The sequence below is a fragment of the Capra hircus genome, chromosome 9, assembly GCF_001704415.2.
Source record: "Capra hircus breed San Clemente chromosome 9, ASM170441v1, whole genome shotgun sequence".
Lineage (NCBI taxonomy): Eukaryota > Metazoa > Chordata > Mammalia > Artiodactyla > Bovidae > Capra > Capra hircus.
The window spans coordinates 61,801,916-61,827,018 of NC_030816.1; the positions used below are offsets into that span (position 1 = coordinate 61,801,916).

The following is a 25,103-nucleotide window of genomic DNA, read 5'->3' on the forward strand; positions in this document are numbered from 1 at the left end:
GAGGACTAGGAATGCAAAGGCCCATTTAGGAAACAATAAACATTATTCCTGGGGCTAAAGAAGACAGCTCATTTTGAGAAGTATAGAACAGAGAAATAAAAGGGTTTCCTTTTATTATTGAAAACATCTTGAACTCAATCATTGGGTTAAAACAGAAGTTCATTTTGGCACACACTAATAATAATAGAAAGTTATTTGGGGCCTAATTGAAGAAAGCCTTGAATGCCAAAATAAAGCACTCTTGTGTAGGCATTTGGGCATATGAGAGTAAAAGTGTTTTTTCAGGTGAGTGACAGACATATAAAAGTCTCTGCACACACTGGGACATTGTTTGTAAAAGCAAAGTTTGGGAACAACACAAATGTTGTATCAACTAGAAACCGGCCGACTAAACTATGGTTCCTTGACACGATGGAATCCAATGCAGCTGAACAAAAGATGAGAAAGGTCTCTACGAAGTGACATGGAAAGATCTCCAAGACATACTGCCTAGTGAACAAAAGGAAAGGACAGAATGGTTGCTACCCTATGTTTCTACTTATGTATATAAAAGGGAGAAAAATAAAATCCTAATTTGTCTACTTCTAAAATCCTTCTGGAAGGATATACAAGAAACCAAGAACAGTGGCTGCCAATGGAGAGGGGATCCAACTGCCTGGAGGACAAGGATGAAAGGATGACTTTTCAATAATATATCTTTTTGCACTTATAAATGTTTATATTGGGTGAATGAATTACCCAAGAAAGACAAGTAATTCAAAGGCAAACCTTGTAAAAGTTTTAAAAATATGAATTACAACAGTAGTATTTAGTATTGGATGGGAAAAAGCATTCAGGTAGTTATCGCCAAGTCGAGGAATGTCTGGACTTTGGACTTGAACAGTGGTAGTGCCCTGGAGGATGGAAATCAAGAGACAGATGAGTGATGATGTAGAGCAAAGTTGAAAGTGTCCTTTCCCACAATGTTTCACAGGTAGTTAATGCATCTCTCTGCCTCCCCTGCTACACACACACACACACACACACACACACACACACACACGGTTCATGAAAAACATAAAGCCAGGATAGTCTAGCTATCCTGGCTCAGACAGTCACAAAGCCAGGAATATAGTATGCAGAATTTTCCAAACTTGATTTATGGAGCATCTCTCCGGAGGAGCAAACCACACTCTTTCCTAGATAGGCATAGTCTTCTCTTATCCCTCTAAGCAAAAAGAAAAGAAAAACAACACTCTTCTCTTAATCCTGTACCACACAGCATCCTCTGCATATTGCATAGGAAACCCTGTTCTCTCTTGACTGCCTTCAATGACACCTAACCCCCTAACAGAAGCAGCTGATGTCCTTGTTTTTGCTCTCATGACTTTTTATATTGACCTCTGTGACAGCACTAGATGTACCACACTGCAATTACCGCTTCATACGCTTCTCCTAATCCTACATCATGAGTTCCTTGGGTGCAAGAGCCAGGTTTAGTTCCTATTTGTACCCCCACTGATTGCCTAGCAGATTGCAGGGCATATAGTTGGTGCTCAATAAAAGAATGAATACATTAACTAGTTCATGAATGTAAAAAATACTGGACTCTGAATTAGGAGAGACAGGTGTTAAGTCTTGGCTCTGCTCCTGACTGGCCATGTGTCATCTCTCTTCTCTCTAATGTAACACGCTAAGAACTGGATAGAGGGATCGTTGGTCCCTTTCAGCGCTGTATCCTATCACTTACTTTTGGCTAAAGGCCTAAGTCAGCATTGTTCTTGTGCCACTGGAAGGAGCGATGTCCTTACGCCCAGCACAGGAGTTACTCAACCATGATCTCTGTTTGGTACACCAGGCACAGAGATGGAGGTGGTGATGAAGGGAGCTGTGATGAGGGCTGAATGAGCTGAAGGCTCCCCTCTGGTTGTCACCAAAGGAAATAACCACAGTGGTTACTGGCCTCCAGCCAGTACGTTATGTCTTCCTGAAGAATTGCTTATTGAAGTAATAACTCTTACATGTCTTCTTTGCTTCCATTTCAGGTAATGCATGCATCATAAAAAATTCTAAAACTATATTCAATCATCCTTATAGCCATCCTACTGAGTTCTTATTAACTGCTTGCTCATATTTTATAGAAGCTAAATGGGTACAAATGGCTCTCTTGAAGAAGTTTACTCACAGCTTATGATGTAACCTTAAAGGAGGTATCAACTTCAAAGAAAGAAAGGTACTATTTGTGCATTTTAACTCAGTACAAACAAACAGCAAACAAGACCTGAAAAGGTATTTAACTACTGAGGTGGAACAGTGAATGTCTGCATGCGTGCGTGCTCAGTTGCTTCAGTTGTGTCCAACTTTTTGTGACCCCATGGACTATAGTCCACCAGGCCCCTCTTTCCATGGGATTCTCCAGACAGGAATATGGGAGTAGGTTGCCAGGTCCTCCTCCAGGGGATCTTCCTGACCCAGGGATCAAACTCTTACCTCCTGCATCTCCTGCACTACAGGTAGATTCTTTACTGCTGAGTCACCAGGGAAGCCCCAGTGAATATTTAATTTCTGCTAAATCCATTGAAGGGGAATAAAAAGGAGGAAAGGGAATAAAAAGGAGGAAGGGGAATAAATTTAACAGGCAACTGCAATACTTCACATCACTCAGTGGAAATGTCTTGTCTAAAGAGCCTAAAAAATGAAAAATAAAAATCAACATAAACTCCAGTTCCTTACCAGTGAACTGTTTCTGAAGATACATCACCCCACTACAACTTCATTCTTGCCTAAAGTCTTTCAGTTCAGTTCAGTTCAGTCGCTCAGTCGTGTCCGACCCTTTGCGATCCCATGAACTGCAGCACGCCAGGCCTCCCTGTTGGAGAAGGCAATGGCACCCCACTCCAGTACTCTTGCCTGGAAAATCCCATGGACAGAGGAGCCTGGTAGGCTGTAGTCTGCGGGGTCGCTAAGAGTCAGATACAACTGAGCGACTTCACTTTGACTTTTCACTTTCATGCATTGGAGAAGGAAATGGCAACCCACTCCAGTATTCTTGCCTAGAGAATCCCAGGGATGGGGGAGCCTGGTGGGCTGCCATCTATGGGGTCGCACAAAGTCGGACATGACTGAAGTGACTTAGCAGCAGCAGCAGCAGGCCTCCCTGTCTATCACCAACTCCCAGAGTTCACTCAAACTCACGTCCATCAAGTCGGTGATGCTATTCAGCCATCTCACCTTCTATCGTCCCCTTCTCCACCTGCCCCCAATCCCTCCCAGCATCAGTCTTTTCCAATGAATCAACTCTTCACATGAGGTGGCCAAAGTACCGGAGTTTCAGCTTTAGCATCATTCCTTCCAAAGAACACCCAGGACTGATCTCCTTTACAACGGACTGGTTGGATCTCCTTGCAGTCCAAGGGACTCTCAAGAGTCTTCTCCAACACCACAGGTCAAAAGCATCAATTCTTCGGCGCTCAGCTTTCTTCACAGTCCAACTCTCACATCCATACATGACTACTGGAAAAACCATAGCCTTGACTAGATGGACCTTAGTCGGCAAAGTAATATCTCTGCTTTTGAATATGCTATCTAGGTTGGTCATAACTTTTCTTCCAAGGAGTAAGCATCTTTTAATTTCATGGCTGCAGTCACCATCTGCAATGATTTTGGAGCCCCCCCAAAAAAAGTCTGACACTGTTTCCGCTGTTTCCCCATCTATTTCCCATGAAGTGATGAGACCAGATGCCATGATCTTCGTTTTTTGAAGGTTGATCTTTAAGCCAACTTTTTCACTCTCCTCTTTCACTTTCATCAAGAGGCATTTGAGTTCCTCTTCACTTTCTGCCATAAGGGTGGTATCATCTGCATATCTGAGGTGATTGATATTTCTCCTGCAATCTTGATTCCAGCTTGTGTTTCTTCCAGTCCAGCGTTTCTCATGATGTACTCTGAATATAAGTTAAATAAGCAGGGTGACAATAAACAGCCTTGATGTACTCCTTTTCCTATTTGGAACCAGTCTGTTGTTCCATGTCCAGTTCTAACTGTTGCTTCCTGACCTGCATACAGATTTCTCAAGAGGCAGGTCAGGTGGTCTGGTATTCCCATCTCTCTTAGGGGACCTTTAATCAGTGTACTCTCTGGCTGTACCAAAAACATCCTCAAATGTTTTCTCCAGGACGCTTTGATAACCAACCCAAGAAGCAAGGCAAAGGAGACAATCTAACATAGGTCTCAATCCAAAGGAAGACAAAGATAACTTTTGAGAGCTACTTGGGACAATGTAACACTGTAGAGGTCATCATAAGGATAAATAAATGTGGAGAGTCTCCAAAATTGGAAAGTTTCTCTGCCTAACATTTAAGTAATTACAGCCAGGGGAAGGAAGTGGGAACAGCTGGTGTGAGATTGCCAAACCAAATGGACACAGGGCGGAAGAAACAGAGTTAGCAACCAGGATCTTTTTCCTGAAAGAAAAGAAAGGCACAAGCTGGTGGTTTGGGGCCAGGAAAAAAGACCATGGCTCCCTGCTGGTGACCTTCAAGGTCTTCTCTTCTGAGATCTCTTTCTGTCCCAATGGAATGTGCCAAGTGTTCCACTAAAGTTGGGAAAAAAAGGAATCTTTCTTGTACACCCTAGCTCCATCCTCTTACCTAATTACAATGCCTCGAAGCTAAACAAAGATACGTCATATGGGCTGCAGTGCACACCATGAGCCTCACTGAGAAGACGGGGCTCATGTTTACCCTCTACATGCTGAGTCGGCTTAGGAAGAGCACTCCAACACAGGTGTCACAGAACTGGTGTCACAGAATACACTCAGAGATGTGATGACACCCTCCATTCACTGCATAGCATAGATTTAAAGTCAGGGAACCCAGCACACTTGTGTTTATATGCTTACATAAAAGCTCAAGTTGAAAAAAAAAAAAACAGTCAAACAAAAACCTGGAAAATCATATTTTTAACAGACATATGAAATCTGTGGACAGACATGTAGGAAAACATACCTGATGGCAAGTCCAAGAATATGGGGCTTGTCCTGCTCTGATGCTGAACTGTGTGTGTAACTCTAAATCTTTGCATCTCTGTGGATTTAGTTCTCATGTGTAAAGAAAGTATTCCATCTGCTCAATCTGCATAGTAACGACACTTCCCATCTCACTGGGTCATGTTTAAAGACCAAATGAAATAAATTTATGAGAGACCTTTAAGCATTTAAAGTCATATGTAACATGAGGTATTAATACTATCAAAGCAGACAACCCCAACTCAATTCCTATGTTATCGAATACAGAGGCATCTTATACCTGCGTTGTTTATGATCCTGGGAAGGAACACATCAGGATTATAGAAAAGACATATGAGCAACTGTTAATAAAAAAAAAAACCTGTACCCAAAATCAGGCTTAATGATACCCAAACTTGAAAATAATCCTAAAAGAAATTCTAGACTTTCTTCTCCTCCTCTATTAATTTTGTTTCATGTTAAAAAATATATCTTGGTGGGAAAACTCTACTACAAGTAGATACATATCTTTAAACAGGGCTGAAGAGTGATGTTTTATACATACAGTGCTTGAAAGAGCTTCTTAACACAAACTTCTTTTAATATGCTGTTATTATTATAATCAACTTCCTCTTCTTTGTCATCATTGCTTATTTCAGCGAGTCTTAACTGGACCTTATTATTCAAGTACAGGTATTTCTTTTTTTTAAAAAACTGTATTATTGAAAAGTTACAGATATAATGAATTCTAGCATGGTAAATTATACTTTACACATAGATTTTAGTAAAACTTTCAAGGATGCATTTTTAAAGGACTCAGATAGGATGGTGGTTTGCAGTGCGACAAAGATCAACTTCCAGAGAAAGAAGCACTTATTTATAATGAACAAACAGGTCTAGAATTCAGCTGGGTGGGAAGTGCGAGGCTTTCAGACTCACACCCTCTATGTGCAGAGGTATTCCTTCTTGCTTTTTAAGGTATTCAAATTCATAAGCCTGTGATGAAAATCTCTACAAATGAAGAGAATACTCTCAGAGATGTGATGACACCCTCCATTAACTGCATAGCATAGATTTCCTTCTCCGTTGTATGAGATGGCAATAAGATGCTAGACACAATGAGATGGGGAAGGGTAAAGGAGGTTAGGAAGGAAAGCAAGGGCATCCTTTGTCCAATATACACATAATTCCTTTGAAGATATAATCTTGTTACCTGACATCGAAGAAAACTGGATTTTCCAGTCACAAGCCCTTTCCCAAATCTCAGAGATACAACAACTGGAAATCCACTCCTGCTAAAGAAATCTTCATCTAGTTTGTCAGTTCAAGATCTTGAGAGAAAATCTTAATAAAGCAGTGCTCACAGGTATTTATCTATTTCTCCCCCAAATTACCTCCCTTTCTCCCCAGTTTGACATGGAATTACATAGCTCAGAGGAAAGTTAGATCATTTCTAAAATAAGCAAAATAAAAGAACTAGAACTTTTTTCTCTCAATAGAAAAATATTTTTTCCATGAAATATTAGAAGGATACATGATGATTATATTGGACAGAGGAGATACAGAGGGCCATGGCTTACAAATCAATGGCCAGTTATTAAGTTAGTAAGACACTTAAGAAAATGTCCAGGAGCAGCACTGTTACATGGAGCTCAGCCAATGTTTCTGGTACACAAATCGTTAGACTACTTTATAGGATCATATTCTCAAATGACTTTTTTTCCCTAACGTTTACCATGTGCTTTGTACCACTAAGTTAAGTGCTACTTTAGAGTGCTGAAAAGAATGTAGTAAAAATTCATTATTAAACTAAGAGAATTATAAACCTTTGGGAAAATAAAAATTTTAATTTCATACTCAATTCAATCTAAAACTAAATTCATCTTAGTTGTTTATCTTGATAAAAGAGGTAAAACTTTAAGAAAAGGAACTAGTGGTGTAAAAGGAAAAAAAAGATTTTTCAGTTTAAGAACACTCTAGAAGCTGAGCTAATCTGCCAAATCCATGTGAAAATTTAACTTAAGTTCAAGGTGGTTGTTGTTTAGTCACCAAGTCAGGTCCGACTCTTTTGCCACCCCATGAACTGTAGCCTGCCTGGCTCCTTGATTCATGAGATTTCCCAGGCAAAAACACAGGAGTGGGTTAGCATTTCCTCCAGGAGCTCTTCCTGACCCAGGGATCGAACCTGAATCTCCTGCACTGTAGACAGATTCTTTACCACTGAGCCACCAGGAAAGCCCTAAGTTCAAGGTATTTATAACAAAATTACTTCGATCTTCTCAACAAATTACTAGAAACTAGTACTGGGCTGGCCAGAAAGTTCATTTAGGCTTTCCCATAAGATGGTGTGAAAAAACCTGAATGAACTTGCTGCCCAGGCCAATATAATCATCAAAATTCACAGCATTGATATCACTGCCTGGTCTTCTAAAAACCATAACCATTTGCTTCAAGTGGAAATGAATATTATCAGCAAAATAGACTCAATATCCAATTTCTCACATACAAACTCCAATGGAGATTGAGTTCCTCTGTACCTACAGATCATGGGTCTAAGTACCATGCAACTGTTTGAATGAGCAACTATAATAGTCCCCAAGTTTCATCCATGTAGCAGCATGTGTCCGAATTTCCTTCCTTTTTAAGGCCTTTTTATTCCACTGTATGTGTATACCACATTTCATTTTATCCATTCATCTACTGATGGACATTTAGGCTCTTTCCATATTTGGCTATTTTAAGTAATGCTGTTATGAACATGGGTGCATAAATATCTCTTTGAGATCACGCTTTCAATACCCTGAGGTGTATATATCCAAAGTGCAATTGCAGGATCATATGAAAAAATTGCCATATTGTTAAAAGTTGATGATTTTTAAAGGGGTAATTTAGTGATAATGTTACATATTTTGGTTTGTGCACCCACAGTTTCACGCTAGTCAGATACCGATCTAAAAAATACTAGTTGCATTGAGGCAGAGGAAGAGTTTCAGCCACCAAATATGTAGGTATTATATTCAGTGAGATGGCAAAGGATTGAGCATGTGGATAGATTGCTGTAAAGAGCAGTTTATGAAAGCAAATCCCACCTGGAAAGTGACATTTCGAGCAATGGTTACAGAGGAAAACACAACTAAATTTCTTGAATAAGGAATGATCTCACATAATCATTACATTTCAACATAAGCTGTGTTACCACTAACTGGTATGCATATCAATCTCTAGACAAACATTTATTCTGCAATGGATAAAACGGGAATAAAGCCTATCTTAGTGCAGAAAGAATAATTCCAAATGCATATGAGGCCTTCTAACCACGGTCAGAACATTAGGAAAAAAATATTTGAGATTCAAATGACCAAAATATATTTAAGTTATCCCAAAGGATACAGAAAGTAACAGACTAATAACAATTTTTTTCATTAAAAACATTAGTTAAAAAAAAAAACATTAGTTATGAAATATTTAAAGAATATAAAACTTCGTCATACACTCTTTTAGCACAGTAAAGAAAACCACCAACAAAACAAAAAGGCAATCTAATAAATGGGAAAAGATAAATGCAAATATATCTAATAAGAGGTTAATATCCAAACTATGCAAAGAACTCATGCAACTCAATTTTTAAAAAATCAATTAAAAATGGACAGGAGATCTGAATAGACATTTTTAAAAAGAAGACATACACTTTTCAACAGGTATATAGAAGATGCTCAACATCACTAATTATCAGGCAAATACAAATCAAAACCACAATGAGTTATGATCTCACATCTGTCAGAACGGCTATTATAAAAAGACAACAAACTGTTATCAAGAATATGAAAAAAGGGAACCCTCATACATTGTTGGCAGGAATGTAAATTGGTGCAGTCTCTGTGGAAACAGTATAGAGGTTCCTCAAAAAATTAAAAATAGAACTACCATTTTTGTTGTTGTTGTTTAGTCATCCAGTAGTATCCGACTCTTCACGACCCCATGGACTGCAGCATGTCAGGCCTCCCTGTCCCTCACCATCTCCCAGAGTTTGCCCAAGTTCATGTTCGTTTCATCAGTGATGCTGTCAAACCATCTCATCCTCTGATGCACTCCTCTCCTTCTGCCCTCAGTGCTTCCCAGCATCAGGGACTTATCCAATGAGTCATCTGTTCGCATCAGATAACCAAAATATTGGAGCTTCAGCATCAGCATCAGTCCTTCCAGTGAATATTCAGGGTTGATCTCCCTTAAGATTGGCTGGTTGGATCTCCTTGCTGTCCAAGGGACTTTCAGGAGCCTTCTCCAGCACTACAGTTCAAAGGCATCAATTTTGTGGTGTTCTGCCTTCTTTACAGTCCAGTTCTCACAACTGTATGAGACCACTGGGAAAACCATAGCCTTGACTATATGGACCTTTGTCATATATGATATGATCTAGAAAATGCACTTCTGAGTGTTTATTCAAAGAAAATGAACTTGAAGAGATATATGCAGTGCTGGAGAAGACTAACTTGAAGAGATATATGTAATGCTGGAGAAGACTAACTTGAAGAGATATATGCACCTCCATTCACTGCAGCGGGGGCGCAGGAGGGCCAAGAGGAGCTACTCCATTCACGTTCAAGGTCAGGAGGGGTGGCGGTGAGGAGATACCCCTCCTTCAAGGTAAGGAGCAGTGGCTGCGCTTTACTGGAGCAGCCGTGAAGAGATACCACACGTCCAAGGCAAGAGAAACCCAAGTAGGATGGTAGGTGTTGCAAGAGGGCATCAGAGGGCAGACACACTGAAACCATCATCACAGAAAACTAATCAATCTAATCACACAGACCACACACAGCCTTGTCTAACTCAATGAAACTAAGCCATGCCGTGTGGGGCCACCCAAGACGGGCAGGTCATGGTGGAGAGGTCTGACAGAATGTGGTCCACTGGAGAAGGGAATGGCAAGCCACTTCAGTATTCCTGCCTTGACAACCCCACAAACAGTATCAAAATGACAGGACACTGAAAGAGGAACTCCCCAGGTCGGTAGGTACCTAAGACGCTACTGGAGATCAGTGGAGAAATAACTCCAGAAAGAAGGAAGGGATGGAGCCAAAGCAAAAACAATACCCACTTGTGGATGTGACTGGTGATAGAAGCAAGGTCCCATGCTATAAAGAACAATATTGCATATGAACCTGGAATGTCAGGTCCATGAATCAAGGCATATTGGAAGTGGTCAAACAGGAGATGGCAAGAGTGAATGTCGACATTCTAGGAATCAGTGAACTAAAATGGACTGGAATGGGTGAATTTAACTCAAATGACCATTATGTCTACTACTGTGAGCAAGAATCCCTTAGAAGAAATGGAGTAGCCAGCATGGTCAACAAAAGAGTCCGAAATGCAGTACTTGGATGTAATCTCAAAAAGAACAGAATGATCTCTGTTTGTTTCCAAGGCAAACCATTCAATATCACAGTAATCCAAGTCTATGCCCCAACCAGTAACGCTGAAGAAGCTGAAGTTGAACGGTTCTATGAAGACCTACAAGACCTTTTAGAACTAACATCCATAAAAGTTGTCCTTTTGATTATAGGGGACTGGAATGCAAAAGTAGGAAGTGAAGAAACACCTGGAGTAACAGGCAAATTTGGCCTGGGAATGCGGAATGAAGCAGGGGAAAGGCTAATAAGTTTTGCCAAGAGAACGCACTGGTCATAGCAAACACCCTCTTCCAACAACACAAGAGAAGACTCTACACATGGACATCACCAGATGGTCAACACTGAAATCAGATTGATTATATTCATTGCAGCCAAAAATGGGGATGCTCTATACAGTCAGCAAAAACAAGACTGGGAGCTGACTGAGGCTCAAATCATGAACTCCTTAGTGCCAAATTCAGACTGAAATTGAAGAAAGTAGGGAAAATCGCAAGACCATTCAGGTATGACCTAAACCAAATCCCTTATGATTATACAGTGGAAGTGAGAAATAGATTTAAGGGACTAGATCTGATAGATAGAGTGCCTGATGAATTATGGATGGAGGTTCGTGACACTGTACAGGAGACAGGGATCAAGACCATCCCCATGGAAAAGAACGCAAAAAACAAAATGGCTGTCTGGGGAGGCCTTACAAATAGCTGTGAAAAGAAGAGAAGCCAAAAGCAAAGGAGAAAAGGAAAGATATAAGCATCTGAATGCAGAGTTCCAAAGAATAGCAAGGAGAGATAAGAAAGCCTTCCTCAGAGATCAATGCAAAGAAATAGAGGAAAACAAGAGAATGGGAAAGACTAGAGATCTCTTCAAGAAAATTAGAAATACCAAAGGAACATTTCATGCAAAGATGGGCTCGATCAAGGACAGAAATGGTATGGACCTAACAGAAGCAAAAGATATTAAGAAGAGGTGGCAAAAATACACAGAAGAACTGTACAAAAAAGATCTTCACAACCCGGATAATCATGATGGTGTGATCACTCACCTAGAGCCAGACATCCTGGAATGTGAAGTCAAGTGGGCCTTAGAAAGCATCACTACAAACAAAGCTAGTGGAGGTGATGGAATTCCAGTAGAGCTATTTAAAATCCTGAAAGATGATGGTGTGAAAGTGCTGCACTCAATATGCCAGCAAATTTGGAAAACTCAGCAGTGGCTACAGGACTGGAAAATGTCAGTTTTCATTCCAATCCCAAAGAAAGGCAATGCAAAAGAACGCTCAAACTACTGCACAATTGCACTCATCTCACATGCTAGTAAAGTAATATTCAAAATTCTCCAAGCCAGGCTTCAGCAATATGTGAACCGTGAACTTCCAGATGTTCAAGTTGGTTTTAGAAAAGGCAGAGGAACCAGGGATCAAATTGCCAACATCCGCTGGATCATCGAAAAAGCAACAGAGTTCCAGAAAACATCTATTCCTGCTTTATTGACTATGCCAAATCCTTTGACTGCATGGATCACAATAAACTGTGGAAAATTCTGAAAGAGATGGGAATACCAGACCACCTGACCTGCCTCTTGAGAAACCTATATGCAGGTCAGGAAGCTACAGTTAGAACTGGACATGGAACAACAGACTGGTTCCAAATAGGAAAAGGAGTACGTCAAGGCTGTATATTGTCACCCTGCTTATTTAACTTCCATGCAGAGTACATCATGAGAGATGCTGGACTGGAAGAAACACAAGCTGGAATCAAGATTTCTGGGATAACTTCAGATATGCAGATGACACCACCCTTATGGCAGAAAGTGAAGAGGAACTAAAGAGCCTCTTGATAAAAGTGCAAGAGGAGAGTGAAAAAGTTGGCTCAAAGCTCAACATTCAGAAAATGAAGATCATGGCATCTAGTCCCATCACTTCATGGGAAATAGATGGGGAAACAGTGGAAACAGTGTCAGACTTTTTTGGGGGGGATCCAAAATCATTGCAGATGGTGACTGCAGCCATGAAATTAAAAGATCCTTACTCCTTGGAAGAAAGTTATGACCAACCTAGATAGCATGTTGAAAAGCAGACACATTACTTTGCCAACAAAAGTCCATCTAGTCAAAGCTATGGTTTTTCCAGCAGTCACATATGGATGTGAGAGTTGGACTGTGAAGAAAGCTGAGCGCCGAAGAATTGATGCTTTTGACCTGTGGTGTTGGAGAAGACTCTTGAGAGTCCCTTGGACTGCAAGGAGATCCAACCAGTCCATTGTAAAGGAGATCAGTCCTGGGTGTTCTTTGGAAGGAATGATGCTAAAGCTGAAACTCTAGTACTTTGGCCACCTCATGTGAAGAGTTGACTCATTGGAAAAGATTCTGATGCTGGGAGGGATTGGGGGCTGGAGGAGAAGGGGACGACAGAGGATGAGATGGCTGGATGGCATCACCCACTTGATTGACGTGAGTTTGAGTGAACTCCAGGAGTTGGTGATGGACAGGGAGGCCTGGCGTGCTGCAATTTGTGGGGTCGCAAAGAGTTGGACACGACTGAGCAACTGAACTGCACTGATTCACTGCAGCACTGTTTACACTAGCCAAGATATATAAGTAACCTAGATATCTATCAACAGATGAATAGATAAAGAAGATGTGCTATACACACACAAAGAAACACGCACAGGAATACTACTCAGCCATAGAAAGAATGAAATCATGCCATTTGCAACAACATAAATGGAACTAGAGAATACTTATGCTGAGTGAAACAGTCAGAGAAAGACAACCTCCATATGATGTCACTTATATGTAGAATTAACAAAAGGGGCAAACAAAACAAAACAGAAATAGACTCATAGATACACAGAACAAACTATAGTTGCTAAAGGGGAGGGATGTGTGAAGATAAGGAAAATTGGTGGAGGGGATAAAGTGGTACAAGTTTCCAGTTATAAAATAAGTAAGTCATGTGGATATAGTATATAGCATAGGGAATAACAGGAATAAAGTACTTTGGCCACCTGATGCAAGGAGTCAACTCATTGAAAAAGACCCTGACGCTGGGAAAGACTGAGGGCAGGAGGAGAAGTGGGGAGGACAGAGGATGAAATGGTTGGATGGCATCACCGACTCAGTGGACGTGAGTTTGAGCAAACTCTGGGTGATAGCGAAGGCCAGGAAAGCTCGGCATGCTGCAGTCCATGGGGTCACAAACAGTAAGGCATGACTTAGCAACTGAACAACAACAACATGGGAAATAATATGGTCAATGACACTGTAATGTACTGTGTATAGAGACAGATGGTAGCTAGACTTGTGGTGATCATTACTATGTTATACACCTGAAATTAATACAGTATTGTAAGTTGATTATACTTCAGTTTAAAAAATTAACAAAATTTTTCACATACCCATGGATATACCATCCAGACTTAGAAATGCAATGCATATATAGTTGAAGACTCCTTAATTCTATTCCACCTGTTCTTGAAAGAAGTACTCATAATTTATTTATAATTCTCACATAGACTTTATCCTTTTATTACATAAATGTATAAAGAGCATTGTCTTGCACATGATTACATTTTGTAGAGATGACATCATACTGTACTCATGCTTCCATACTTTGTTTTTTCTCTTAACATTGTTTTTGAGATATACTAATAATGGTACAGAAAGCTCTAGTTAATTCAATTTTAAGTGTTCTAAACATTCCATTAAATGACTAAACCAGAAAGTATTTATATTCATTCTTCTGTTGATGGATATTTACCAATCTCTGTGATGGGAGGATTACTACAAACAATGTTAACATAAGCTTTCTTGATTATATCACCTTATGCATGCTCAAGACTTCTTTAAACAGAAATGATCTTTATTTTTTCTCAAAAAATAAAAGACTCAGAACTTAACATTAAAGATCAGTGCATTTTAAGAAAACTATCACAATCTACATATTTGAAAAAGTTAAATGAAAATGACAAACTGAGAAAGAAAATCTTCTTTCCATAACTTTCAAAAGTAAATTTAAAATGAAATTTTAGAGGAATCTATTTTGAATACTTTCCTTGTGTATCCCAACATGCCTTTATTTAAAATTTTTTATTACTTTATTTTAAAAATTTTTATGAGGCATAATTGACATATATTAGTTTCAGGTGGGCCATACAATGGTTTGATATTTGTATACACTGCAAAATAATCATTTCAATACATGTAGTTAACATCTGTCACTATATACTTACAAAAGTGTTTTATCTTATAAGAACTTTTAAGGTCTACTTTCAAAAAATATTTTTTAAAAGAGAAAGAGATTAGTTGAGACTACTAATCTGGGCAGAAGAAATATCAGTGGAACTATAAATATTCCATTAAATGACTATACCAGAAAGTATTCATATTCATTCTTCTGTTGATGGATATTTACCAACTTCTCTGGGGGAGGGATTATCACAAACAAAGTTAACATACACTTTCTTCATTATATCTCCATATGCAAGCCAAAGATTTTTTTTTTTTAATAGCACACATCTAGAATCAGAACTGCTGACTCTTGGTGATAAACTCAGTTGATATTATAAGCTATTGCCAAATTGATCTTCAAAAGGTAACACCAACATACTCTTCTACCAGCAATGCATACACTTCCCACACTTCACAGCCCTGCCATTGGTATAATAAGGGCCTTTAATTGTTGACTATCTGATAATGTGAATGACATTTCCTTGTTTTGTTTTGCTTTGCTTTTATATGAAGCATTATTTAAAAGTGAGTGGGGAGTGACCTAGGGAAAAGAGAGGGAGCTAAATAAGGGAGAAGGAGAAGGAGTCAAGATTTATAGCTGAGAGGTGTTGTTATAAAGGAATTTCTTTTTGTTTTTTGTCTTCATTTATTTTTTAACTTTCTATTTTATATTGGAGTACAGTTGATTAACAATGTTGTGATAGTTTCAGGTGTGCAGCAAAGTGATTCAATTATACATATCTATTCTTTTTCTGCTCAATATTATATAACAACTTGAACAGGAAAAGAATTTATAAAGGAATTTCTGATGAGAGAAGAAATGGTTCATTAAAACAACTTCCTCACTCTACACAACAGCCATTCATTTCTCCCAAGCTCTTTCTGGTGACAGATGGATTCCATCTTATTTGTCCAACAGCCCATCAGTCAATGGTTCCAGACATACAGTCCCACTTATTGAGAGACCCCAAATGAAGATCTGATCATTTCTATAGTGTACCAAATAAATCAGAAAACAACTGTTGCAGCAGTTTCTGATTTTCAAACAAACGTAAATCTCAGCCGAGTCTCATTAATAGGCACATAAGATGTTTTCATGTTATCTATCTAAAGAAAATTGTGTTATTACTTTAAATAATTTTTTTCCTATTTGCTAAGGAAAAAATATCTATCAACTTCCCTTTCTCAAAGGGGAATGATGATCTTCTTTTTGAAAAAAATTATTTCATTCTTGCTACAGTGAGAGAGTACTTGTAATTTAAAACTGATACAAATTCTATTGCAAATACATGATCTGATTAGAGTCTAAATAGCCTTTCATTTGAATACTGAGACATAGATTTTAAGTACTTGTATGGTTCCTATGTATTAGGAGCTTAAACTTTAAAGAAAAAAACTTTCCTGTGATTTCTCCCTAAGAATTTGCCGCCAAAGAGAAACAGTTCTTTTCAACAAAGAACAGTAGATGAAAATAAAACTGGTAGTATACTTTCTAGATGTCCAAAGAACCAATTTGAGTGAAGCTAGATATGCAACAAGAATAGCATTTTCATTCTGTCTTGCCCTGTGAAAATAGGGAGATACTTCATTTTTATCTTGTGTACCTAATCCATATATAATATATTATTTATAAATATCTCTTATTTTGCTTATTTCACAGCAGCTTTCCTTTCTGTTGCTAGATGGTAGGGATAACAATTTCACTTGTAACTACCTGCAACAGAAATAACTTTTAAAAATTAAAAATACACACACACACACACACACACACACACACACACACACACACACACACACACCTTCCTCAGTAGCAGAACCCAAGGAACTTCCAGGGCTCAGAGGAGGTTGTTAGACTGAAGGAAAACACTTTCTACCCTAGAACTTTGTATTTTGCAATCAGATACTTGGGCCAGGTACAAACTAAATAAGAAAATAACAAAAGCTTACATTTAATGGAAGGAGGAAGACAAAAGAAGGGATGGATGTTTCATGAAACAACTCAGGACGTATGGTTGATGGGTTTTTCTAAATGAACACACTTAGGAATGTCTGCTATCCTTCTAACCAGAAGTAATTGGAGTCAAGTTTAGTGGTCAAGGGGGCCAGACTTTGGACTCAGGCAGACCTGGACCCAAATTTTCTACATCACCTTGGGCAAATGATTGAATTTGTCAGAATCTCAGTTTGCAATCCTATAATTTGGTGATGGTATACACACCTCAAAACTCAGGAGACGCAGGTTCAATCCCCGGGTCAGAGAGATTCCCTGGAGGAGAGCATGGCAACCCACTCCAGTATTCTTGCCTGGAGAATTCCATGGACAGAGGAGTCTGGTGGGCTATAGTACATAGGGTTGCACCGAGTCAGATATGATGAAGCGACTTAGTGCACACATGCATATACCTCAAAGTGATGTTTTAAGAATTAATCCAGTTCCATCACTTCATGACTTATAGAAGGGAAAAGAGTGGAAGCAGTGACAGATTTTATTTTCTTGGGCTCCAAAATCACTGCAGATGGTGACTGCAGCCATGAAATTAAAAGACGCTTGCTCCTTGGAAGGAAAGCTATGATACACCTAGACAGCATATTAAAAAGCAAAGACATCACTTTGCTGACAAAGGTCCATCTAGTCAAAGCTATGGTTTTTCAGTAGTCATATATGGATGTGAGAGTTGGACCATAAAGAAGGGTAAGCACTGAAGAACTGATGCTTTTGCATTTTGGTGCTGGAGAAGACACCTAAGTCCCTTGGATAGCAAGATCAAACCAGTCGATTGTAAAGGAAACCAGTCCTGGGGGACTGATTCTGAAGATGAAACTCCAATACTTTGGCCACCTGTTGAGAACTGACTCATTGGAAAAGACCGTGATGGTGGGTAAGACTGAATGTAAAAGGAGAAGAGGGCAGAAGAGGATGAGATGGTTGAATGTCATCACTGACTCAATGGACATGAGTTTGAGCCAACTCTGGGAGATGCTAAAGGACAGGGAAGCCAGGCATGCTGCAGTCCATGGGGTCACAAAAAATTGAACCTGACTTAGCAACTGAACAGCAATACAATAACAAAAGGGCTTAGTACCCAGCACATAGTAAGTGCTCAATAGCAAACAGCAATTATGTATTGTACACAAGAAATGAGCATATTTTAGTTAGACAAGCCTCTTTAAAGAACTATTTTATTCAAATACCAATAACACTTTTATACAAAGGCTGGCTGAAAGCAATTAAATAAATCAGTTTATTTGCCCCACACAAAGTTCTGATAAGATTAGCTTTATCTCTTTCTCTCAGATGTAATTTAAAAAAAATTTTCCCTAGGAAAGAATGGGCATAAAATTAAATCACCAGATACCAGTAGGACAAGAATAAAAATACTGTAGAGTGAAAAATGTCCGACACAACACTGCCTGCTTAAAATGAATTTACTGCAAAGAAAATAGAATAGAAAGAATAAAATAACCTCTTCATCAACTTGCTAATAGGTTTTAGTTCAGTTCAGTTCAGTCGCTCAGTCTTTGTTTGTCCAACTCTTTGTAACCCCATGATCAGCAGCACGCCAGGCCTGTCCATCACCAACTCCCCGAGTTCACCCAAACCCATGTCCATTGAGTCAGTGATGCCATCCAACCATCTCATCCTCTGTCGTCCCCTTCTCCTCTTGCCCTCAATCTTTCCCAACATCAGGGTCTTTTTCAATGAGTCAGCTCTTCACATCAGGTGGCCAAAGTACTGGAGTTTCAGCTTCAACATCAGTCCTTCCAATGAACACCCAGGACTGATCTCCTTTAGGATGGACTGGTTGGATCTCCTTGCAGTCCAAGGGACTCTCAAGAGTCTTCTCCAACACTACAGTTCAAAAGCATCAATTCTTCGGCGCTCAGCCTTCTTCACAGTCCAACTCTCACATCCATACATGACCACAGGAAAAACCATAGCCTTGGGGTTAGAGATCTAGAGTGATTAGAAGTGTGGTTCTGGGTTTCAGGACTCCACATCCCAAGGCTGGGTGTTTTTGAATTAATTTTTATTGTATTTTACCAAGGTTGGCTTGGATTTGGTAACCTGAAGTGATGAATGAGAAAAAGCCAAAGAGCTAGATGGAAGTTTCACAAAGGAAATGATTGATTATGAGATTCGGCATGAGTTACATACTGAACTGCTAGATGCTTTTCAAAGAATCATACAGTGTAAAATCATTTGGCATTGCAAAAGCATTTTAGGCAATCTTCTTGAAAGGAGAAAATACCCTCCTATCATTAAGTTCCTATCATGGAGAGAATGTCATGAGACATGTTGAATTTTGTAGACAAATATGGTACGTTTTTCTTCCTCCTCTTCCCACTTTAACTGAAATCATATCCCAGTGACAGAAGATGGCAATTTTCTGGTGATAGAGAATTTGTACTCAGAGAACTTTCAGTAGATAGCATACTTCTAGTAGGTGATAGGTGTGCCCAAGGAAACTCCCAGTGGTGACACAGCATGAGGGCTGACCACACGTTAGGTACCCTCTTCTTTCTCCAGTGTGTGCAGTGGCAACTTCCTGTTCACAACCATCTCCTCAGCTGCAATTCCAACTGGAGCTCAGAACTCAACACTAAGTCTTCCCCCTAACTGTGTATCAGCAAATTTCCACACTGAATTCCAGATAAACCTCACAATGTAACTAGTCACTGTTGCATAATTATTTGACTGACAATAACATCCTTCCACAAACATATGCTACTTGATTTGTTTTTTCTGGATGATGGAGAGGTATCCCTAAAACTCTGGGGCCTAAAGCAAATATTTAGTAAACAAGTAAAGTACCTTCAGTGACTGCAGAGAGTCTGAATTAGTATCACAGTAGAGGATGATGTTGTTGGCCATGCTGAAACTTTCTCGCACTCCCAGGTGGTAAAATAAGGATGGTTGTCGGAAGGCATCGCTCATCTCCACCACGGCGATATCTGCAAATAGAAAACAAAGTCCCCCAAATGATGACACCTAAATAATGCTCAGTAAGCACTTTTTTGTTTCAATAACTTAGTATTCAAAGAGGAAATGATAGGGATTTTCCCTCTTCATTTACCACTGAATTTTAAATTAGCAGTTCTATCGGAAGTGGTTTTACAAACTGCAGCAAAACTGCATTTTTGTTTTTTTTTTTTTAAAGAAAAGGATCATGTAATTACTGGAAACTAAGGAGAGTCTACAATGGTGGAAAGTGGGGCTAATGCACTCTGTTAAATTTTAAAACTGAAAACAAGTTAACTAAGTTTCCAGAAGTAGATCCATGAGAAACAGAAGTAAGTTATAAATGTAAAATGAAATTTTAAGAAGCAAACAGGTAAAATTATGACTCAATCCAGAGCTGAATTTTATAACAAATATCTAGCAAGTCCTTAGCAAGTATAATCAAGAAAAAGAGGAAGCAAAGGTATAGAAATTATGACTAAGAGAGAGAATACAACTATAGATACAAGTTCTTCCAGACTTCACAGATGACTAACACCAAGGTAACATAAACTTGGTACCAAAATTTGACAGTGTCACAAAAATAAAATTCAGATTAGTTTCAAATTAATGTATATATACAGACAGAAACATGAAAGAAAAATGCGTAAAATGTATCAAGCACTATATACTATAAGAACACTAGATCATGGATTTAAAATTTATTTGGGGAATGCAAGGATGGCTCAGTGGAAAAAAACTCATCAGTGTTCCTAAAGATGTCCTTAGTACTTTATGTAAAATTCAGAATCCACTTTTCATTAAAAATAACTGCAAACTGAAAATATAAAGGCACATCTTTAAATTGAAAAATACTATATATTTCATAACAGCTTTGTACTTATAGGTATTCCCATGAAAATCAGGAAAAAGACGAGGCTGTCAACTATTACTGCCAGTACACTATCTGAAAATCCTAACTGATGCAATAAGATTTAATGAAGTATGGACATATAATTCTATAAAATAATTATCATTAATTGCAGATGTTACGATTACCAACCAAAAAACCACAATAGAATCAATTAAACAACTATTATAAGTGTTAATACAATTTAACAAGATGTCAAGGTGCAAAATTATGAAAACCAACAGCTTCCTTTAAAATCATAATAAGCTTCTGGAAAATATAATAAATAGATCCTACTCAAAATTAAAATAAAAATATTAACATATAACAAATTTAACAAGTGATACTAATTTGTTTAAAATATGTGCAATATGTGATAGATGAAAAGTTAATATCTTTATTGTTATCTCTTATCCTTTATCAGTTCAGTTCAGTTCAGTCACTCAGTCATGTCCAACTATTTGCGACCTCATGGACTGCAGCACGCCAGGCTGCCCTGTCCATCACCAATTCCTGGAGTTTACCCAAAATCTCTATTGAGTCAGTGATGCCATCCAACCATCTTATCCTCTGTTGTCCCCTTCTCCTCCCACCTTCAATCTTTCCCAGCATCAGGGTCTTTTCAAATGAGTCAGCTTTTTGCATAAGGTGGCCAAAGTATTAGAGTTTCAGCTTCAACATCAGTCCTTCCAATAAACACTCAGGACTGATCTCCTTTAGCATAGGCTGGTTGGATCTCCTTGTAGTCCAAGGGACGCTCAAGAGTCTTCTCCAAAACCACAGTTCAAAAGCATCAATTTATCTTTTATTGGTCAATTTAAGATAAATAAGCAACCATAAAACATTACATTGTAGAAAATTAGGCTGTGGACATAGGCAGGTAAAATCACAAAAGTGTAACTAAAATGGCAATATCACATATAAAACTATTCTATATCTCACTCCTAATAAATGAACACTAAACCAATACAAAGTTTTTTTCCTATCAAGGGGCCGAAGATATTTCAAAATACCCAATGAAGATGCAGAGAAATGGTATTCTTACACGCTATGGGGAAGTGTAAACTCTTTAGGAGATCTTGAGTCCTTAAAATTATGCATATTCTTTGACTCAATAATTCCATTCCTAAGAATTTATCCTGAGAAAATTTCTATACATGTGGCAGATTTACTTGTAAGTATATCCACTGAAATATTATTTTTGCAGTAACAATGGAAAAAAGCCAAAATATATATTATTAGAAAAATGACCACACACATACACACTATATTTAGGAAAAAAGTAAAATATATACATTATAATGTATACCATACACATTAAAACATAATGTATATATTATCATCAATTGATTATTATGTATATTCTATATGTATAGATGTACACAAATAAAGTTTTGGAAAGTTGTACAGCAAAATATAAACTGTGATAACAATTGTGTAATGGAATTATGCCTTATCTTTTTCTCTTTATGCTTTCTATATCTTGTACAATTTCTATTATGAACACTGATTACTTTTGTAATTTAGGAACCCACCAAAATATAAAAAGAACATTGAAGACCTGAGTGCAACCAAAGTGCAACCCTCTTATAAGAGGAACACAGACCCTCAAGAGGTTGTTTGATACAGCCGGCCTTATCTAATGAATATGAAATTAGAGTCTACATTCTGTGAAGGAGAAATAAATCAGGTCAAATGAAAGCTAAAGACCCAGAAGATTTAGTGAGGTTATGAAAGGGGAGGGAAAGTCAAAGGAGCTTCAAAAGATACTTTTCAAGGCTAGCCATGACTTCAAGGCTCTCTAACAGAAACAGAGAGTTTTCTTCTGGGGTCCTTAACATTTCTACAACAAAAATCAACACATGAAAAAAATGAGTCACTGCATCCCACCCACATGGCCCATCTGCCTCAGGCACCCACTCGGCTTCCTCCTCCCACAGATGTCAGCCACTCACAGTCAGCCACACACGTTAAAATCAAGAGACAGCATACAGTATGGCTGAGAGAAACGAAATAAAACAGCAGCTGATGAGAAAACAAAGGAGAGATAGCAAAGAAAAATACTAAGTAGTGACAATAGTGGGGGAAATGGGTTCTTTCCAGAGAACTGATTTGTGGAATTTGTTGCTAAAATAAAGTAGAAATGCTGCAGAAGGCTTTCAGATTAAGAGAGAAATGAGACATGTAAAATAAATGGTACAAGTAGACTAAAGTATATTCATTAGATCTGAACATGGAAACAGGAACAGACCCATGTGGGATGCAATATACAACATTAAAAATGCTTATTTGTGTAGTAATTTTAAAATACCATAAGACAGTATGATAACAGAGGAAGGGATTCTTCCAACTTCAAATTCAATCAAGTGTTTTGTTCTAATGTATTTGTATTTTTTTCTTAATATATTTTAAAAATTTCCATAGCATAATATTCACTCTTTCATCTTCTTTGGTAACATGTTCAAAGCACGTGCCTCCCTCCCCTTTTTATTGTTGAGTTTGTTTTCTTAATGTGAGTTTTGTCTGTTTTTATATTGATATTTTTCCTTTGCCAGATATGTGATTTACAAATACTTTTTCCCTGTTTGTGACCTGCCTTTTCATTCTGTTAAGTGTCTTTAGGAGACAGGAAAATTTTAACTTTAAGCCCAATTTACCGATTTTTTCTAATATGGATTGTGCTTTAGGTGTGGTATCTGAAAAAAATCTTTGCCTAACCCAAGTCACAAAAGTGTTCTCTTATGTTTTCTACTGAAAGTGCTATATCTTTTATACCTTACATTGAAGCTTACGATCCATTTTGATGTTCTCTTCCAAAATTTTTTGGATGTTCTATTCTATTCCATTGATCTATGTATTTACTTTTTGTGAATACAGATGTTTCTCAATTTACAATGAGGTTATGTCCAGAAAAACCCATTGTAAGTTGAAAATACTGTAAATTTAAATACATTTAATACACTTAACCTACCAAACATCATAGTTTAGCCCAGCCTGCCTTCAATGTGCTCAGAACACTTATACTAGCCTATAGTTGGGCAAAATTATCTAATGCAAAGCCTATTTTATATTAAAGTCCTGAATATATCATATAATTTATCAAACAGTGTACTGAAAGTGAAAATGGAATGCTGTATGGGTACAGAATGGTTGTAAGTGTATCGGTTGTTTCTCCTCCTGATTGCCTGGCTGACTGAGAGCTTTGGCTCTCTGCCCAGCATCACAACTGAGAATGTATCACTAAGCTGGGAAAAGACCATAATTCAAAATTCAAAGTATGGGTTCTACTGAATGGGTATCATTTTTGCACCATCAAAGCAAAAAAAATCATAAACTGAACCATTGCAAGTTGGGGACCGCCTGTGCTATATACGCTATTTCGTCTGTGGTAGCTTTACAGTGGGCTTCCCTGGTGGCTCAGAGGTTAAAGCATCTGCCTCCAATGCAGGAGATCCCAGTTCGATCCCTGGGTCGGGAAGATCCCCTGGAGAAGGAAATGGTAACCCACTCCAGTATTCCCATGGATGGAGGCGCCTGGTAGGCTGCAGTCCATGGGGTCGCAAAGAGTCAGACACGACTGAGCGACTTCACTTCACTTCCTCACTAGAATCAAGCAGTGTGAGTTCTCCCACTCTTCTGGTTTCAAAATTGTTGTAGCCATTTTAGTCCTTCTATTTTCTTTCCTACATAGATTTTAGAATCAATTGATAGTTAAAAGCTATCCACTGATAGCTGCAAAAATTTCTCCGAGAATTCTGACTAGGATTAAATGGCACCCCACTCCAGTACTCCTGCCTGGAAAATCCCATGGATGCAGGAGCCTGGTGGGCTGCAGTCCATGGGGTCGCTAAGAGTCGGACACGACTGAGCGACTTCACTTTCACTTTTCACTTTCATGCATTGGAGAAGGAAATGGCAACCCACTCCAGTGTTCTTGCCTGGAGAATCCCAGGGACGGCAGAGCCTGGTGGGCTGCCGTCTCTCGGGTCGCACAGACTCGGACACGACTGAAGGGACTTAGCAGCAGTAGCAGCATGATGACTACAGGGCTTCCCAGGTAAAGAACCTGCCTGACAATGCAGGAGACATAAGAGACTTGGGTTCGAGCCCTGGGTTGGGAAGATCCCCTGGGGTGGGCATGGCAACCTGCACCAGTATTCTTGTCTGGAGAATCCCATGGACACAGGAGCCTGTGGGCTACAGTCCATCAGGTTGCAAAGAGTCAGACACAGCTGAAGAGAAGGAGCATCCACTCGCGATGACTATGGGTCATTTCAGAGAGAACTAACATCTTAACAACACTGAGTGTTCCAATGCATGCCTGGGCATACTTCTCCACTTATTCAAGTCTTTGATTTTGTTCATCAATATTTTGTAATTTTCAATAGACAGTTCCTATAAATACTTTGTTAAATTATACCTAAATGTTTCATTTTGGGGTACTATTATAGATGTACTCTTTTTAAAATTTCAAATCCCAATTTTTCGTCGTAGTATATAAAACAATAGCAGATTTTTGTACACTGACCTTGTATCCTGAGACTTTACTAAATTAACTTATTAGTTCAAGAAGCATTTGGGGGCGGGGCATGTGTTTTGGGATTTTCTACATGGACCATTATATCATCTGTAACT

At 38.6% G+C, this 25,103-nt stretch overlaps 1 protein-coding gene across 1 annotated transcript in view; it reads right to left on the reverse strand.

Moving 5' to 3' along the window:
• Nucleotides 1-25,103, reverse strand: part of MAP3K5 (mitogen-activated protein kinase kinase kinase 5) — a 228,391-nt gene that overhangs the window by 144,748 nt on the left and 58,540 nt on the right. The window contains exon 2 of the mRNA XM_005684842.3: nucleotides 19,433-19,572. Coding sequence (XP_005684899.2) covers nucleotides 19,433-19,572 — 140 coding nt within the window. The remainder of the gene's footprint in view (nucleotides 1-19,432; nucleotides 19,573-25,103) is intronic.